The sequence below is a fragment of the Primulina eburnea genome, chromosome 3, assembly GCF_022965805.1.
Source record: "Primulina eburnea isolate SZY01 chromosome 3, ASM2296580v1, whole genome shotgun sequence".
Classification (NCBI taxonomy): Eukaryota; Viridiplantae; Streptophyta; class Magnoliopsida; order Lamiales; family Gesneriaceae; genus Primulina; species Primulina eburnea.
In genome coordinates, this window is record NC_133103.1 from 52,406,405 (window position 1) to 52,426,371 (window position 19,967).

At 35.8% G+C, this 19,967-nt stretch overlaps 1 protein-coding gene and 1 long non-coding RNA gene across 2 annotated transcripts; one reads left to right on the plus strand and one right to left on the minus strand.

Annotated features, from left to right (window-relative positions):
• Window positions 1-9,293: 9,293 nt before the first annotated feature.
• Window positions 9,294-11,362, plus strand: LOC140827898 (uncharacterized). Its single transcript, XR_012117062.1, has 2 exons — window positions 9,294-9,427; window positions 10,533-11,362. It is a non-coding gene; the product is annotated as an uncharacterized lncRNA (long non-coding RNA).
• A 5,650-nt stretch (window positions 11,363-17,012) lies between these two features.
• On the minus strand, window positions 17,013-19,291 carry LOC140827895 (heat stress transcription factor A-6b-like). Its single transcript, XM_073190835.1, has 2 exons — window positions 18,699-19,291; window positions 17,013-17,895 (listed from the first exon to the last, which is right to left on the minus strand). Exons 1-2 carry the CDS (start codon window positions 18,996-18,998, stop codon window positions 17,188-17,190), a joined length of 1,008 nt encoding a protein of 335 aa, XP_073046936.1. The 5' UTR covers window positions 18,999-19,291; the 3' UTR covers window positions 17,013-17,187.
• Window positions 19,292-19,967: the final 676 nt, after the last annotated feature.

A 19,967-nucleotide genomic window follows, 5' to 3' on the forward strand; every position in this document is an offset into this window, starting at 1 on the left:
CTTTTCATCAAAAAATTCAAAATTATCCTACACTTAAAAATCGTACCAAACATAATATTATTTTACACCATATATTACAATCCTACTACAATCATTTTCTTTATCATTTACGTACTAATCATTAGTTTATCATATCCTTCCAACCAAACGTAGCCTAATAGAAGAATTCCAATCCTATTTACTCGATATAACCAAACATCCGGTGTCCTGACCTAACCGTCATGGACTGTAGCTCTATCGCCAATATCCTATCTTGAGACATCGTGCAATGTGCCCGTGGCGATCCCGCCACTGTCAGGCACTTTCGTCCCAAGATTTCTACACTATCCTGTGACATCGTGCAATGTGCCCGTGGCGATCTCACCACTATCAGGCACTTCAGTCACAAGATTACTCGTCTAATACCTGCTATCTATAATTCAAGAGAACAAGTGCATCAGTCAAATCAATGCAAATATCAATGCACTAAAGTAAAGTATGTGATTTAGGGAAACTCAAGTCTAAACCGACACAGTCGATCTCCCAATACCACATTGACTTATACCTTTCTTTCGTCGGTTTCTGGCTCAGTCGGAGTCCTGAATTCACAGTCTGTCTGGCAATGACAATATCAATAATCTCATGTCAATATACCTTTCAAATCAATAACAATCTAATCAATCTGGATTTAATTCAAAATCAACGGCATAACGGTACAATTTCAATGTCCCCGTCAATACAATATCCTCAAATCACAGTTACAATCCATAACCCATATCCAATACAATCCGTAATCCAATCACAATTCAAATATGTCTGGTATAAATCAATATACTCTAAAAATTCATAACAATTCCATAATCAGTCCATTTCTTAATCTGACTTCGATTCTATGATGTCTATTATGTCAAGAACAACATATATGAGTTCCATTCAATTCTGACAATATCATAATTCCAAAACATGTCACAACGTAGTAAAACTTACGTCGAGTTGTAGCCTACGTCGATAGGAACTCAATACCGAAGTTGGACTCAAAATCAGACGGACGGATTCCTCACAAAAGGCGTAAGGATTTTTCATTCTTTTCCCCAGAGCTTTTCTCGATTTCCCTACTGATTTTCGAAGGAATTCATGTTATATATATATATATATATATATATATATATATATATATATATCTATATATCATTGCATGCATACGGCGAGGTGGCCTCATCTTTGAAAAACACGTCGCACCGCGGGTGCGCTACATTCCGGACCGCGGGTGCGCTCAGCGTACTGATCCACATCCATTTTCCAGAAACTATGACCGCGGGTGCGGTCTTGTTTGCACCGCGAGTGCGGTCTTGTTTCTTACCGCGGGTGCGGTCACCCTACTGTATCAATTCCCAAAATTCCAGTAGCACGACCGCAGGTGCGATGCTTCTCCTACCGGGGGTGCGGTCCTGCATCCAATATTTTTTCATAATTCCGTTTTCAAATACGTTTCTCGGTGTCCCGATTAATACCTTCCTAATCACATGAAATTACAAATCAATCATCATTAATTACAGTGACTAATTATCGGGCATTACATTTCTCCCCCCTAAGATATGATTTCATCCCCGAAATCACAGATAGTCAAATCATATCATTAAGAGAGAATGTAATTAAAGTCGAATAAAATTTACATCAGTGAAATAATGCTGGGAATTCTTGTCTCATATCTGATTCAGTCTCCCAAGTGGCTTCTTCCACGCCATGACGAGTCCATTGGACTTTCACAAGAGGAATTGTCTTTGTTCTGAGCTGTTTTTCTTTACGATCGATAATCCGAATCGGTTTCTCGATATAACTCAATGTCTCATCCAGCTCGGTCTCGTCTGGCTGAATCACGTGAGAATCATCAGAGAGATACTTCTGCAGCATAGATACATGAAAAACATCATGTATCCCAGATAATGAAGGCGGCAAGGCGAGTCGATAGGCACGATCTCCTATCTTTTCAAGAATCTCATATGGACCGACGTATTGTGGAGACAACTTCCCTCTCTTTCCAAATCGGACAACACCCCTGAAACGAGAAATCTTCAGGAACACTCAGTCTCCTGCCTCAAATACCAACGGTCTACGTCGAAGGTTGGCATATTTGGCTTGTCTATCCTGGGCTGCCTTCATTTTCTTCTGAATAAGTTTCACTTTTTCAGTCATATCTCTGATCATGTCAGGTCCAGTTTCAGAAACTTCAGAGATATCATCCCAATAAAGAGGGGATCGACACTTCTTTCCGTACAATGCTTCGAAAGGAGCCATTTCAATACTCATTTGATAGCTGTTATTGTACGAAGAGACAATGCATCTTGCCAGTTGTTGCTAAAATCAAACACCACAGCTCTCAACATATCTTCCAAGGTCTGAATCGTCCGTTCTGGCTGTCCATCAGTCTGAGGATGATATGCGGTACTCAAATGTAACTTCGTACCAAGAGCTTGCTGCAAACTCTACCAGAAGTGCGAAGTAAACCGAGGATCTCGGTCTGAAACAATCGACTTCGGCACTCCGTGCAGTCTAACCACTTCCCGAACATAAATATCGGCCATCTGGTCATACCTGTAGGTCATTTTGTATGGAATAAAACATGCAGATTTGGTCAATCGATCAATCACGACCCAAATCGCATCACAACCTCTGGAGGATCTCGGTAGCTGCGTCACAAAGTCCATGGAAATGTGATCCCATTTCCATTCAGGAATGGACAAACTCTGCAATAATCCTCCGGGTTTATTTCTTTCAGCTTTCACCTGTTGGCAATTCAGACACTTGGCTACAAATTCAGTAACATCAGATTTCATTTGCTTCCACCAATATTGTGTCTTCAAATCATTATACATTTTCCTGCCCCCAAGATGAATGCTAAAACGACTGTTGTGCGCCTCTGTCAGTATTTGCTGTCTCAATTCTGAAACATTTGGCACAACAAGACGATTATTCACATACAAAACACTATCCCGAACCTGATATTCCGATTGATGTCCAGCTCTGACCATTGCAATCGAATTCTGTATGTTCTGATCAACCTTCTGTGCCTCTTTGATTCTCACTATCAATTCTGGTTCAGCTCGAATCGCACATATTCTTAGAGGCTGACGGTCTGTTTAAAAAACTAATCCAGACAAACAGCAGTCTTCTATCAAATTTGATACACCTATTGTCGATAAGGATAAAGAACATACATTTCGACTCAGCGCATCTGCTGCTGCATTGGACTTCCCTGGATAGTATTTGATTTCACAATCGAAGTCTTTCAATAAATCAAGCCATCTTCGCTGTTTCATATTCAACTCTGACTGTGAAAACAGATATTTCAAGCTTTTATGATCAGAATAGATTTCGAATTTCTCACCGTAGAGGTAATGTCGCCATATCTTCAAAGCAAAGACTATGGCTGCCAATTCAAGATCATGAATTGGATAACGAGATTCATGGGGTTTCATCTGTATCGAGGCATAAGCAATCACATGCCCCCGCTGCATCAAAACACAACCCAATCCTCGGTGAGATGCATCACAATAAACAACAAAGTCACCAGTACCTGAAAGAATCGTTAACACAGGCGCACTGATCAATCTCTTTTTCAATTCCAGAAAACCGGATTCACAGTCTTCTGACCAAATAAACGGAGCATTCTTCTGAGTTAACTGTGTAATCGGTTTGGCAATATTCGAAAAATCTTTAATGAATCGGCGATAATATCCTGCCAAACCCATGAAACTGCGAATCTCGGGTACAGATGTCGGTCTTGGCCAAGAAGTCACTGCCTCAACCTTACTGGGATCCACTGATATACCGTCTCCGGATATAATATGAACCAGAAATATCACCTGTTTCAACCAGAACTCGCATTTCGACAATTTAGCATACAGTTTCTCCGTCCTCAAAATTCTCAACCCAGTCCTCAGATGATTAGCATGCTCAATCATGTTCTTTGAATAAATCAATATATAATCAATGAATATGATAACAAAATCATCCAAATATTTCTGAAAGACGCGGTTCATCAATCCCATAAATACCGCCGGTGCATTCGTCAAACCAAATGGCATGACAATAAATTCATAGTGTCCATACCTGGTTCTGAATGTTGTCTTAGAGATATCAGAGTCCCTGACTCTCAGTTGATGGTATCCAGACCTCAGATCGATCTTGGAATATACAGATGAACCCTGCAACTGATCAAACAAATCATCAATACGAAGCAATGGATATTTATTCTTTACCGTTGCCTTGTTCAGGTGCCGGTAGTCGATACAAAGTCTCATCGACCCGTCTTTCTTCCTCACGAATAGTACTGGAGCACCCCAAGGAGATACACTCGGTCTAATGTACCCCTTGGCCAGTAAATCCTCCAACTGTTCTTTCAGTTTTTTCAATTCAATCGGTGACATCCTGTATGGAGCCCTAGAAATCGGAACCGTTCCTGGCATTAACTCAATGCTGAAGTCTATCTCTCGAATCGGAGGTAATCAAGGAATCTCATCCGGAAAGACATCAGTAAACTCACACACCACTGGCAAGTCCGCCAATGATGGGCTCGATTTCAGTAAATCAACTGAATATACCAGGAATCCATCCGCTCCTTTCTGCAATAATCGTGTCATATTCATTGCAGATATCAAAGGAATTCTGGCTCGAGAACCCTTACCATAAAATTTCCACTCTTCAGCCATCTCAGGTCTGAATCGAACAATCTTGTGGAAACAATCGACTGTAGCTCGATACTTGGTCAGTGTATCAATACCGATAATACAATCAAAATCAGATATCTCAAGCACAATACAATCTAACTCAATCTTATGCCCATCGTATTGCAATATACAAGATTTTACAGATTTCACTGATATAAAACATGTCCCTAACGGGGAAGACACGGACACTACTGCAGACAACGACTCAATAGGCAATGCATGACTCAATGCAAACCTCTCAGAAATAAAAGTATGTGATGCACCAGTATCAATTAATACATATGCAGGATAACCAGAAATGAAACAGTTACCTGCAACTACATCGTCAGGTGCATCCTGTGCCTGCTCCTCAGTCAATGCAAAAACTCTGGCCTGCTGTCTCGGAGGCTGGCTCACTGTCTGGCCCCCTCCTGGCCTCTGCTGTGACTGAGTAGACGGTGCTGGCTGAAAAGTATGAACGGCAGATGGTCGTCTACCGGTCTGAGCCACTGATCCCAATGACTCACCTGCCTGTGATCCCTGGGCACTTCTTTGTGGACATACTCGAGCAAAGTGTCCCTGCTGTCTACAGATACGACAGCTACCAACCACTCCTCGGCACTGATCTGTGGAATGCCTCCCTCCACAAGTACCACAGTACGGTCCTGTATAACTCTGGCCCTGACCGGTCTGTCTAGAGCCACTTGAACTGGACGAGCTAGTTCCAGATTTCTTGAATTGCTTCCCTCTAGCCTTCAAGAAATCCTTCTTCCTGCTACTGCTACTGCCACCTTCAAATAGAGGAGGTGGTTGTTGTTGTCCCGGTACTGGAAGCACAAACGAAGCCTCTCTCTGTCTCATCAGACCTGCTTCGGCTCCCTTGGCTCTGTTCAAGGCATCGGTGAAATTGTTTGGCCTCCCGGTATTCACCAAGGTAAAGATTTCAGGATTCAGGCCATTTATGAACTGGTCCGCAACGGCCTCATCATGTTCAGCTACGTGGGGAGCAAATCGGAGCAATGTAGAGAACTTAGCCACATAATCCTCAATGTTTAACTGGCCCTGTCTCAAGTTCGCAAACTCGGCTCCTTTGTCCTTCCTATAAGATACTGGAAAGAACCGTAGGTAAAATTCAGACTTAAACACATTCCAGGTAATGGCCGTACCTCGTTGTTCCAATGCCCGTTTCGTCGTGATCCACCAGTGTTTAGCAACATCATGCAAATGGTGTCCGATCAGTTTCACCCTCTTTTCCTCAATATATTCCAAAGATTCGAACATCGCTTCAATATCGTCCAACCAACTTTCACATTCCACGGAATTCTCCGTACCTTTCAACGTCTGTGGATGAAATGACTGAAATCTTTTCAATAATTTCTCCATTGGTGTGGGTTTCACATCCATGGGAGGATTCGATGTACTCCCTTGTTCTGGTAGTCTTCTCGGAGGCACATCTGAAATCAAAAGGATTAGTAACCCCAAACCAGAATTCTATTTCAGTCCTCCTCCGATCATCTTACTGCTGATCCAGAATTGGCTCTGATTCATTCTCAATAACACATGTCTTCAAATCAAATCTGATAAACAGATAAACATGCATTATAAAGCAGTAAATCATGCTAGCAATCAAAACAGGAAAGAAAACACATTCTACCCCGCTCACTAGCTCCTATCTCAATCTCAAGGATCTATCGCTCTGATACCACCTGTTGTGGGGACCCGGACGCTAATCAAGTTCTTAATCATCATTGGGACTAATTAATCAATTATAAAACAGGGTCTAAAATTTTTTTCTTTTAAAATACGGAACGTAGTGACATAAAACATACATATATACTTCTCAATATATAAAAGTACAAATCATGTACCACATACATTTATTCAACTAAGGTTTAAACAGCTAATGTCAAGTGTCCAACCCTATCTCTAATCCAAGTCCGGAGCCTCCACTCTAATCACGATCTTTCCTCATCTCCTGGACCCTGATCCTGTCCCACCTGTTGTCATGTACACATACAGACAAGACAACAGCCGGATAACTCCAGTGAGAATAAATCTCAGTATAAATCAAAGAAACATGCAATCATATAAACAAATATAAAGCATGTAATCAGGTAACAGATATATGTATCAAAATCTGAAACATAAACAATCATAGACTGTCGACAATGCTCATAACTCTATCATTCAGACTAGACTCAATCCTAGTCTAGGGATCCCAGTTTCCAGATGTGGTGTTCCTATATCGAATTCTATAATAGAAGGAACAGTAATTCCATTACTTGATATAACCAAGTATGGTGTTCCTATATCGAATTCCGTAATAGAAGAATTCCAATACTATTTACTCGATATAACCAAACATCCGGTGTCCTGACCTAACCGTCATGGACTGTAGCTCTATCGCCAATATCCTATCTTGAGACATCGTGCAATGTGCCCGTGGCGATCCCGCCACTGTCAGGCACTTTCGTCCCAAGATTTCTACATTATCCTGTGACATCGTGCAATGTGTCCGTGGCGATCCCACCACTATCAGGCACTTCAGTCACAAGATTACTCGTATAATACCTGCTATCTATAATTCAAGAGAACAAGTACATCAGTCAAATCAATGCAAATATCAATGCACTAAAGTAAAGTATGTGATTTAGGGAAACTCAAGTCTAAACCGACCCAGTCGATCTCCCAATACTACATTGACTTATACCTTTCTTTCGTCGGTTTCTGGCTCAGTCGGAGTCCTGAATTCACAGTCTGTCTGGCAATGACAATATCAATAATCTCATGTCAATCTACCTTTCAAATCAATAACAATCTGATCAATCTGGATTTAATTCAAAATCAACGGCATAACGGTACAATTTCAATATCCCCGTCAATACAATATCCTCAAATCACAGTTACAATCCATAACCCATATCCAATACAATCCGTAATCCAATCACAATTCAAATATGTCTGGTATAAATCAATATACCCTAAAAATTCATAACAATTCCATAATCAGTCCGTTTCTTAATCTGACTTCGATTTTATGATGTCTAATATGTCAAGAACAACATATATGTGTTCCATTCAATTATGACAATATCATAATTCCAAAACATGTCACAACGTAGTAAAACTTACGTCCAGTTGTAGCCTACGTCGATAGGAACTCAATACCGAAGTCGGACTCAAAATCAGACGGACGGATTCCTCACAAAAGGCGTAAGGATTTTTCACTCTTTTCCCCAGAGCTTTTCTCGATTTCCCTACTGATTTTCGAAGGAATTCATGTTATATATATATCATTGCATGCATACGGCGAGGTGGCCTCATCTTTGCAAAACACGTCGCACCGCGGGTGCGCTACATTCCGGTCCGCGGGTGCGCTTAGCGTACTGATCCACATCCATTTTCCAGAAACTATGACCGCGGGTGCGGTCTTGTTTCTTACCGCGGGTGCGGTCACCCTACTGTATCAATTCCCAAAATTCCAGTAGCACGACCGCGGGTGCGGTGCTTCTCCTACCGCGGGTGCGGTCTTGCATCCAATATTTTTTCATAATTCCGTTTTCAAATACGTTTCTCGGTGTCCCGATTAATCCCTTCCTAATCACATGAAATTACAAATCAATCATCATTAATTACAGTGACTAATTATCGGGCATTACACATGTTAAGCTTGGATATTAGTTTTTGCATAAGTCTGAATAGTTGAATAGTTTGACTTTGGAATAAATTAAATTTTTTTTTTTTTATTTTGGAGTTGTAAAATAATTGTTTTATTTATTTAATTTGGAATACATATTGTAGATTTATATTTAAAATAATTGTTTTATTTATTTAATTTGAAATACTTATTGTAGATTTATATTTATTTTGACTTGGTATTTTTTGGAAAAATTTAAATTATTAAATTTTGAGAATACAGCCGATATCTACTGTAACGTCCCGTAATTTGAACTGCGTATAAACCATGCATAATTTCTAGTAATTTAATTGCTTGAGTATTTAAATTCTTTTCTTTGAATTTATTTATTTTACGCAGTAGTTTAATCGTCATCTTTTCAGTATATAAGTGAGGCCGGTCTGGAGATGGAGTATTGAGATAAATTAATAAAGTTATGTTTAATTATTTTATGTATTTTATGCATAATTCATGCATGATAGGATTTGCTTCACGAAATTTTAAAAGTTCGTGCATTAGAATTTTAAGTTGCATTTCACGTTCGAGCGAGGATCGGAGACCGGGGAATTTCCAGGAAAATTATTTATTTCATGATTTATTTTTATAAATTAAGTTAAAGCATTTCTAACTGTATTTTACAAAAAGGAGAATTTTTGGGATATTTTTACCCGCAGGACTTTATTTTTAACGGTACGCAAATTTTATCGAATCAGGGGACTTTTTATTGGTTCGGCTATTATTTTCAAAACATTTTCAACACGTTATATTTTTCGGGAGTGCGTTTAGATTTAATGGGCCCATTTTTGAGCCTATTGGGCTTAATTGGCATTTCAAACTTTTAAGCCTTAATTTAAGGCCCATTACCTATTATTTTACTATTTAATTAACACCTAAACAACCATTAACCCTAAATCTAAAGCTTAGCAGCCGACACCCCCTCCCCCAGCAGCCGACCCTCTCGTTTTCAACACTTTTCTCCAGCTGGAAGCCTCGGTTTGGTTTGTTCTTGCAAAGAAATTCTACCGGAGTCTCCCTTCTCTTGTTTTGTTCATCGACAATCACCAAGGCATGTTTCGGATCACCTTTGCTGCATCACTCATGTTGTTTATATTCGATTTGTATGTATTATGCATGAAGAAACTCGGTCTGTCCAAGATCGTGAAGAGAAGTTTCGACTTTCATCCATATTATGCATTCTTTTCATTATACTCACGTTTTTCTTGATATGTGATGTGAGGGGCTGCTGTGTAAGGTTGTCATGGGCATGTTCAGATCGAGAGTGTGAGGTGTAGGCGCTGGGGTGTGAAGTTGATCGAGTGTTGGTCGAAGCCGTGAGGGCTGTGCAGATCGGGATTTTTGTGCAAGGGGTTCGGTCCTTGTTTCTTATACACCAGCCGTGCAAGGGCCTTCTCCAGCCTTGGACCAGACCCTGGTGGGTCTGAGTCAGGGTCTGGAATGGCTCGAGCCATGCTGGAAACAAGAGAAAGAGCGACCGAGCGAGAGAGAGACGTGTTGGTCTCGGTAGGGGGCTGTTGCAGTTTTCTTGATTCCTAGCGGTTAGGAGCTTGAATGGAGTCGGTGGCTTGAGTATGTTGGCTGCCTTAGGGTCTGAGTGAGGTCCTTATTAGGTTGGCTCACGGCTGAGAAATCGCTTAAGCTCGAGACATGGGTTTTTGGTAGATAATGATAAATGAGATGGGGTATAGAGATAGGACCGAGAATGGATTGTAAGTTCTGAAAATTTGCAGCCGTGGGGTAGCAGCTTAATGGCATTTATTTAGAGCCTGTCAAGTGGTTTTTAAAATATAGTAAAAGTTGGGAAAGATTTGGATAATTGTTGAATCGAATCGGATTAAAAACGGGACCTCTGTTTAAGTTGTAGAACAAATCGATTAAATTTGGTTTTGGGCTCGAATTTACGTCTAGGAATATTTTTAAGAATGTTTTGGGATATTTTAAGGAGTTTGTTAAGCTTCGGGTAAATTTCAGAGGTCCAGGGATAAAATGGTAATTTTCGGGTTTTCAGAGGCGAAATGGTAATTTTGCACCCGGGGTAAGATTTTAGTCCTAGCAGCACCCTGAGCACGAATCTTAATATTTTTAAATATTCATGCATCACGTTTACGATTTTTATGCTATTTTAATAATTATGGTGCATGCTTAATTTAAAGGAATTAAGTGAGGAAGAGAAGAGCACTCCGTCTCCGCCGCGCCGAGTCGTTATTTTGTTTGTTTTCTGTCAAAACAAACCAAGGCATGTTTATATCTTCTTTCACTCTTCAATCAAGTCATATAGGTATTTTTAAATATCGCAAGGACATGATTTTAATGCAAGAAGATCGAAGTTGTTCATATTTAATTATGTTATTTAATTATACTACGTGCAAATACAAATTTTGAGATTTATGCGATATGGCTTGTGGTCACTTTACTATCAGTATTAAATCCGGTCCCCAGTATCGGTCCGGTCACCAGTTACCGGTTATTTCAGTTGTTTCACCCAGTACTGTGGCAGTAGTCTGATCAGACGCAAATCCGATCCCCAGTATCGGTCCGGTCCCCAGTATCGGTCAGCTCAGTTCAGTTCAGTTCAGGGACCACTTGCATAGACCATAATCTCACCAGAAAAAATTATTACAAGTATTTCAGTACAGCGCTCTAAGGAGCAAACATTTCTATCATGAGTTTTTCAGTTCAGCTATGCACGTATTATAATTGTTCAGAACATGATATTTTATCCCATGGAAATTTTATTGTAGTATTTACTTGCTATTTACGATATATGCATGTTGAGTCTTTAGACTCACTAGACTTGATTGTTGTAGGTACTGATGATGTTGGGACCGAGGGCGGGGACCAGTGAGCTAGCTTGGGTCGGCAGTAGTGGCACCCGAGGACCTCAGTTTCAGCATTTGCAAACTTTATTTTTATGCTCAAAATTTTTATCGCTTGTTGAATTATTTTTAAATTGTTACTTTGCAAATATTTATTTCCGCTGCTATTTTAATCATTTAACATTTTTGTCAGTTTGGCTATAAATGAGACTTCTAATTAGTTAAAAGAAAATTTTAAAATTTTCCGCAATTTTTCAAGTAATGATTTTCGGGCCGTTATATCTACGATGTAGATCTCAGGGCGCTGCATTGGTTATCTTGAAATGGGAAATAAACCAAATCAATTGGCAAATCAATTAGGGACGGTCGCTAATTTTTTTTCAAACCGTCGCTAATTTTTTTTTTTTGTAGTGTGGGAAATTGTTGAATATATATAGACAAGTGGGAATTCTTGAAGCAACGGTGAGAGTTAAATCAGATAGTTATGATCATTTTTGAGGAGTTAAGCAAGATAATTATGATCCAATTTGGGAATTTGAACCAAACATTTATGGTCCATTATGGAGAGTTAATATAGAAATTTATGATTTAATCTGGAGAGTTAAGTCATATATTTGATGTTTATCATTTTATTAAAGTTTTTAAATATATTTGTGAATAAATAATAAGATTATGTCTTGTAATTTATAAAAATATTATGATATTTTTAAACTTGAAAATATGCTCATTCTATTTTTAAACTCAAAAAATTGATTTGAGTTTCATGTTGCTGTTTTTCTTTTTGTGCATTCATGTTAAGCTTGGATATTAGTTTTTGCATAAGTCTGAATAGTTGAATAGTTTGACTTTGGAATAAATTAAATTTTTTATTTTTTTTTATTTTGGAGTTGTAAAATAATTGTTTTATTTATTTAATTTGGAATACATATTGTAGATTTATATTTAAAATAATTGTTTTATTTATTTAATTTGAAATACTTATTGTAGATTTATATTTATTTTGACTTGGTATTTTTTGGAAAAATTTAAATTATTAAATTTTGAGAATACTGCCGATATCTACGATGTAGATCTTAGGGCGCTGCATTGGTTATCTTGAAATGGGAAATAAACCAAATCAATTGGCAAATCAATTAGTGACGGTCGCTAATTTTTTTTCAAACCGTCGCTAATTTTTTTTTTTTGTAGTGTGGGAAATTGTTGAATATATATAGACAAGTGGGAATTCTTGAAGCAACGGTGAGAGTTAAATCAGATAGTTATGATCATTTTTGAGGAGTTAAGCAAGATAATTATGATCCAATTTGGGAATTTGAACCAAACATTTATGGTCCATTATGGACAGTTAATATAGAAATTTATGATTTAATCTGGAGAGTTAAGTCATATATTTGATGTTTATCATTTTATTAAAGTTTTTAAATATATTTGTGAATAAATAATAAGATTATGTCTTGTAATTTATAAAAATATTATGATATTTTTAAACTTGAAAATATGCTCATTCTATTTTTAAACTCAAAAAATTTATTTGAGTTTCATGTTGCTGTTTTTCTTTTTGTGCATTCATGTTAAGCTTGGATATTAGTTTTTGCATAAGTCTGAATAGTTGAATAGTTTGACTTTGGAATAAATTAAATTTTTCATTTTTTTTTATTTTGGAGTTGTAAAATAATTGTTTTATTTATTTAATTTGGAATACATATTGTAGATTTATATTTAAAATAATTGTTTTATTTATTTAATTTGGAATACATATTGTAGATTTATATTTATTTTGACTTGGTATTTTTTGGAAAATTTAAATTATTAAATTTTGAGAATACCGCCGATATCTACGATGTAGATCTCAGGGCGCTGCATTGGTTATCTTGAAATGGGAAATAAACCAAATCAATTGGCAAAACATTGTGAGATGCTTGGGGAGATAGATGAAATTATGTTCACTAAATAATATATAAAAATGAACAAATAAAACTAGTACGAGAAATTATATTTTTGTTTTTTTAACATACAGATCTCTATTTTTGGTCTTGTTATCAGTTCGTTCGTGTTTTTAAATGGAACTAATTCACTCTTTTTTTTATATAAATGTTCACCAGAACAACAACGTGATATTAAACACGTCAAAAATGTAAGTGATCATAATTTTTGATATCACATTATCATTTTTTAACATCACATCAACATTTCGACGGAACGATGAAGTTATAAGGTACCGGAAGAAGGAATGTCAAATTTTTAGTTGTGTTTAACTTTGTTGCTGGTGTTTCCCGCGAGAGAGTTTAGAAAAATAAAATAAAATCCATGATAAATGTCCAATCAATGAGTTCTATTCAGATAGTTTATCTTCATGCTATGTTTATGGAATACCTGTTAAGCAAGCATTTTTCCCATATCAGAGGGTTCAGATAAGACGGCTATGTTATTGAGGGTAACCCGTGAAACAGTGTTAAATTAGGTTTGCATGCCGCTAGTATGGTCACCAACCCTCGGGGGATTCTCAACCGATATTCTCCCACGCTGTGAAGCGACGCTGGCTCCATACCCATGATTTAAGGCGAGAAGCCACGCTCCACTAGAACACTGTGAAGGAAGTTACACCGGACATTCTCTTTTTTACTGAATTGAAAGCAAATGCCAATGAAAGAAAAGAGAGTGAAGGAACTGACGAGAAATTTGAATTATTACTGATATAACATGAGCTGTGAAATTAACATTTTTTTTACACAAATAAGTTTATAGTATTATGTGAAATGTCTGTTTTTAACGATTAGAAAACATTTTTTTAAAACCAAATCAAATGGTTTATTCTATGCTACATTCGAGTATTTTCCTCCGTATGATGTAATTAAATGTTATTACTTGTATCATCAACAATATGTCAATTTTTATAATATGTGAGAAACTCACATGATCTAATTATACTAGAATAGGATGAGAAAGACTCTCGATACAACATAAATTAACTCAGATCAAACATAACAACCGATGAAAGAGGGGAATGAAGGAGGCTACTTTTAGGAAAGATGGAGAGAAGATTTAAATACAATAAGTTGTTGAAATATTTAAAGGCAACATTCTTTAATTTTTTTACATTATTTTAAAAAATTGATTAAATAATTAATCCCTTCGTCCCAATTATATTGTTCACATTTTGTTTTATTTGTCCAAAATATATACTACTTTACAAATATACTCCCATTTAATTTGAGGTCTTGTATTAATTAATTATTGAAAAGATAACAAAAAATATACATAAACACTCATTAAATAAGGGTAAAATCGGAAAGCTATTGTATGATAATATTTCCAATGAATTTTTAATCTGTGCGAAAAAATAAACAAGCTTATATAATTGGAAAATATAATTGGGAGGAAATAATATAATATTTGATTCGATATTTCATATTTTATAAACTATCATTCAGTAGAGTGCATATTAATTGAACTCTGCTTTATGCAGTTCACCAAAATATTGCTCTTAAACGGTAGTTGTTTCCGACCTAGTCCCTCTCCACTTTTTATTCATGGACAGGTAGAAGTTGGTAAAGCCTTGTGTGATATGGTCTCACGAGTCGTATTTTGTAAGATAGATCTTTTATTTGGGTCATCCATGAAAAAATATTACTTTTTATGACTATTATTTTTTATTGTGAATATCGGTAAGGTTGACCCATCTCACATATAAAGATTTATGAAACCGTCTCACAAGAGACATACTCGTAGAACTTTGCCAACCCCACCCCAATCGAGTGCTTTTTTTTAAAAAAAAACTAATAATAATAATGATGGGAATATTTTGATCCATAATTTTTTTACTTGATTTTAATGTGATAATTTTATACAGATTTAGAAAAGTGGAAATTAAAAAAAAAAAGTTAAGACTATTTATTATTTATTTTTTTTAAAAAAAGACAAGTGGGAATTGAAGCAATTGCGAGATAATTTTGTTTTCCCTTTTTCCTCTTTGGAGGGGAAAAAGCGTGACTTGTTTCAACAAGACGAATCTTAGCCGATACAAAGATTTCTCATGTCATGTTCAAGAGTATATATATTATGAGTGGGTCTTAAGTGAGACCGTCTCACGGATCAAAATCTGTGAGACGGGTCAACCCTACCCATATTCACAATAAAAAGTAGAGTAGGTCTCATGTGAGATCGTCTCACGGATCTCAATCTGTGAGACGAGTCAACCCTACTCATATTCACAATAAAAAGTAATACTCTTAGCATAAAAAGTTTTCATGGATTATCCAAATAAAGATCCGTCTCGCAAAATACGACCCTTGAGACCGTCTCACACAAGTTTTTGCCTTAAACGTAATACTCTTAGCATAAAAAATAATGAGTGAGTCTCATGTGAGACCGTCTCACGATCATAATCTGTGAGACGGGTCAATTCTAACCATATTCACAATAAAAAGTAATACTCTTAGCATAAAAAGTAATACTTTTTCATGGGTGACCCAAATAAGAGATCTGTCTCACAAATACGACCTGTGAGACCGTCTCACATAAGTTTTTGCCAAAAATAATATTTTTCATACATAACCCAAATAAGATACCCGCCTCACAAATATAACCTATGAAACCGTCTCACACAAGTTTTTGTCATATATTATTTAGGATACAGACGTCTAGCCATTTGGTGAGGGACAGGTGCTATTTTAAAAAAATATATAATAATAATAATAATAATTTATAATTTAAAAAAAAAAAACAGAAGATCACTTAAACCAATTAATATAGGACGCGTATCTATTTTGTCACGTCATAAGATAAAAAGATAAAATAATTTTTGGGAATGAAATTATACCGAGAATTTCATTTTTGTGATTATATATAAATATATTAAAAAGACAATCTCTATCAATAAACAGAACTCTTAATTCATCATTAGTAAAACAGAAACAAAGGCCACAGTGGTTTGAGAGATGAATCTATCTGCAGAATTTGCATGAAAAATAATAAATACTCATAGGAGGAAAATCTCCTTAAATTAAATTGCGCAACATGAAAAAATATGAATAAATATACAAAAAAAATAAAATTTGAAAAACTTACTAATAAGTTGGGGAAATTATATATATTTACATTGCACATTTATCCATGTTATGTGTTAATTCAAGGTCTTAGTCCAATAATTTACGCTTTTTTCAATTTTATTTTTTCACCAGAGTGTGACATAATACTGAACACGTCATTAATGTATGTCGTAACGTTGACAATTTTTCATGACACGCCATCATTTTCATCGTTATGTCATCACTCTAATAAAAATAGCTAAAACAAATAAAATGTACAAATTAATATACTAAGACCGTAAATCAGCTGGCATCAAATTAAAAATGAAAAACGTACAAGTTCCGGAAAAAAAAAATAATTTTCCCCTAGTAAGTTGGTCAATAGATAAGCATTCTTATGTTTAAAATAATGTAAAAAATAATTAAATTAGCCCCGAGGGAAATTGAAACATCCTTTTTTTTATACTAAAACTACGTGAGACCGAGCTTTAGCTTTCAATGGTCTCACCTTGTTTTCCCCTTGTATTGACTCAGGTTCGAGTCTTCTCAACCCCTAGAATAGGATTTCAAAAAAAAAAAAAACGCGACACAATATTCCTCCTTAAGATAGAAGGGACGATGCAATGCCTTTAGGGGTTAATCCAACAAGGACCAAAAATCATTTGCTAATGTGAGATCCTATAGCATATTAGAAAACCCCAACATAATAATCTGAAGAACCCGCAATTATAAATAAATGTATTATCGAATATTACCAAATAGTCGAACCTAATGGTGCAATGCACAAATATGTTACATTTATGAGCCAAAAAATCATACGCTATAAATTAAATCTTTTGTTGTCAATATTAGGTTTGAACCCAAGAATCCCAATTTGCTCAGCCAAATCATGCAGACGCTCCTCAGTGCCAAAGGTCCCGATTTCATCAGTACCTTCATTTATCCATTCTTCCTTCATCACTGGCTTACAATGCCCCTTTTTCAAATATTTTTCCTCCATAATCATTTGAGGTTTTTTGCATACTCAATGCCAATTTCTCAAGCTCCAAATCACCAAATCTTGTGATTTCACCATACTCGTGTGGCTCTAGCTTAACATAAAAGTTGCCATCCCCAAATTGTTCAATTCCAAAGTCATTTTTGTATAGATATTCCATACTTTCTTGGCTTAAATCAGTACATTCCCCCTCTTGAAAAACTAGTTCTTCAAGACCAACATTGTTCGAGGTATGATCTATTATTCTTCTTCTCCCTTCGTTGCTTATTAATTCATCAAGCTCTTTCTTCTCGTCTTTTTGCCGCAATATTCGTTGCAAGAAAGCGGGGCTTTGTATAGCTTTTTCCAAGAAACTCATAGTTTGTTTTTGCTTCATTTCTGTATCTCTTAGCCTTTGTTCCATTGTTCTAAGGCATGATAAAGTGGTTTGTTGCTGCTGCCTAAGTTTCACTAATTCTGTTGCTAGAAGTTGTTTGTCACGCCTCAAACGATCAATTTCTTCGTCTAATCCAAAACTTCCCACCTCCGCACACGACCCTAGACTTTGATTAATCAACGTTTGAGAACTCGAATATTGAGTCTTTCTCCTTACAATGTCTTTTAGAAGATGCCTTTGTCCCCTTAAGAACCCCTCATTTGCAAACTCCCACTTATCTGGATGAACCTTCCTAAAGCCCTGGAACATTAGTAATACGTTTATTCATAGTCTACATTTCATAATACAGAAGGCCTAGAAATCTCGTGGAATATTGCAAAAATCATAAATTTTCAGTATTGAATGAAAAATTTGATGAAAACTCTAAGCATCGGGATTAAAACACAAGTACTCTTATACAAACTATAACAAGAATTATCATGAGCAAATACGAAGGATATTTCACAGACATAAATAATAAAATTTTTATACCTAGATGTGGATCGAAATTATACTAAATTAATTAAAGGTACTACTATTTATTTTATCGAAAAAAAAACCACCATTATGAAACAAATTATGAAAAAGGGAGACAATTGCTCACGTAAGTGTCAAGCTGCCCCCACAAAACTAGAGAAATTATTGTGCTTGAATTAATACTTTGGTAGAAGATTCATGGAAAATGTTTGAGGATCCCGAACAATGAAACAATTGCTACCTCGACTCCACAAAACGATTACTTTCGTACTTGGATCCATTGACATATTTAATCGAACTTTTCTACCTAGATATGGATCGAACTTGTACTAAAAAAAATATACGTTATGAAATAAATTGCAAAAAAGAGAGAATGTTGCTCACATAAGCGTACCTAAAGATTTTTCAAGTAAGTTTCCGGTTCTTCAATTCACATATACTTAATAAATCTTCCCATAAAACTTTATACTAGACTAGATATGGATCGAACTTGTACTGAATGAGATGAGCTAAGATTTTTTTAAAATAAAATAAAATAAAGTCTTCAAACAAATTTTCGAGAAAAAGATAGAATTAATATTACTCACATAAGTATTAAGCTGCCTCACAAAACTAGAGAAATTCTTGTGCTTGAAGTACTTTGGAAGAAGATTCGTGGCAAATGTTTGAGGATCCCAAACAATGAAACTATTGTTACCGCAACTCCACGAAACGATTTCATTCGTACTTGGATCGTCCACGAAATCATAAGTTTTGCTGAGAAATGGAGGAGGACCGGTCTCTTGTAAAGCCTCCATTGGCTGAGGGATGAGATCCTCGTTATCCCAGTATAGTTTTGAACTCGATCCAACATACTCCTCCTTTATGAAATCTATAGAAAAATTCATGATAATTTCAGGGATTTTCTGATGTAACAAGATCAGTTATCCCTTCTTTTCTTGGCTGTTTTTTCCTTCCTTCAAATCTTGAGGTTAAAAGGGTTTTAACAGAAGATCATCGAGAATTTTAACTCGAAAACAAGAACGAATACGATGGTAACTAGATGAAACAAGAAGATTAAGATGAAACTACGAGTAACAAGAAAATTGAATGGATTCAATCACTCCTGGTTTCAAAATAGACGTGAACAAATAGGAGCCGATGAAAGAGTGGAAATGAATGGGGCTAGGTTTCAGGGAAAGATGGAAAGAAGATTTAAATAGAATAAGGTGTTGAATATTTTAATGGCAACATGCATTATTTTATATATTATTATAAGGCAAGTGTTGTATACTTTAAATATATTAAAAATTGATTGATTAAGTAGTTATGATGTATATTTGAAATAATTGATGTTTTATATTTCATAAATTTTATGCTGAGAATTAAGTATACATAAACCGATAAATACACTTAGCTTGTGCTTGAATTAAGAGATTTTTTTTTGGTTCGAAAATTAAATTTGAAATGATGTCCAACTTAAGGTGTTTTAGAAAAATATTTTTAAAAAATGAATTTTAAATTATATCTATCTTGAGATTTTTCGAACTAATAACAATTATCATTACATTTACATAAATTGACAAAATGTGTGGACCTGAAATTCATCCAAACAATTATCGTTACATCTGCAAAAATAACAAATGTGTGGATTTAAAATCCATCCAAACATTAAAAATAGATATGAAATTCATCGACTAGTAGATTACCAAATTCATAAAAAAAATATAATTAAATTTAATTTATTCATGGGTGAGTTTATATAGCATAAAATGAGGTCCAAAACATTAGTAATTAAAGTTTACTATATTATTTTGTCACATGCATAAGTATGAGATTAATTTTCTAGATATGACCTTTTTTAGCATGAAACGATA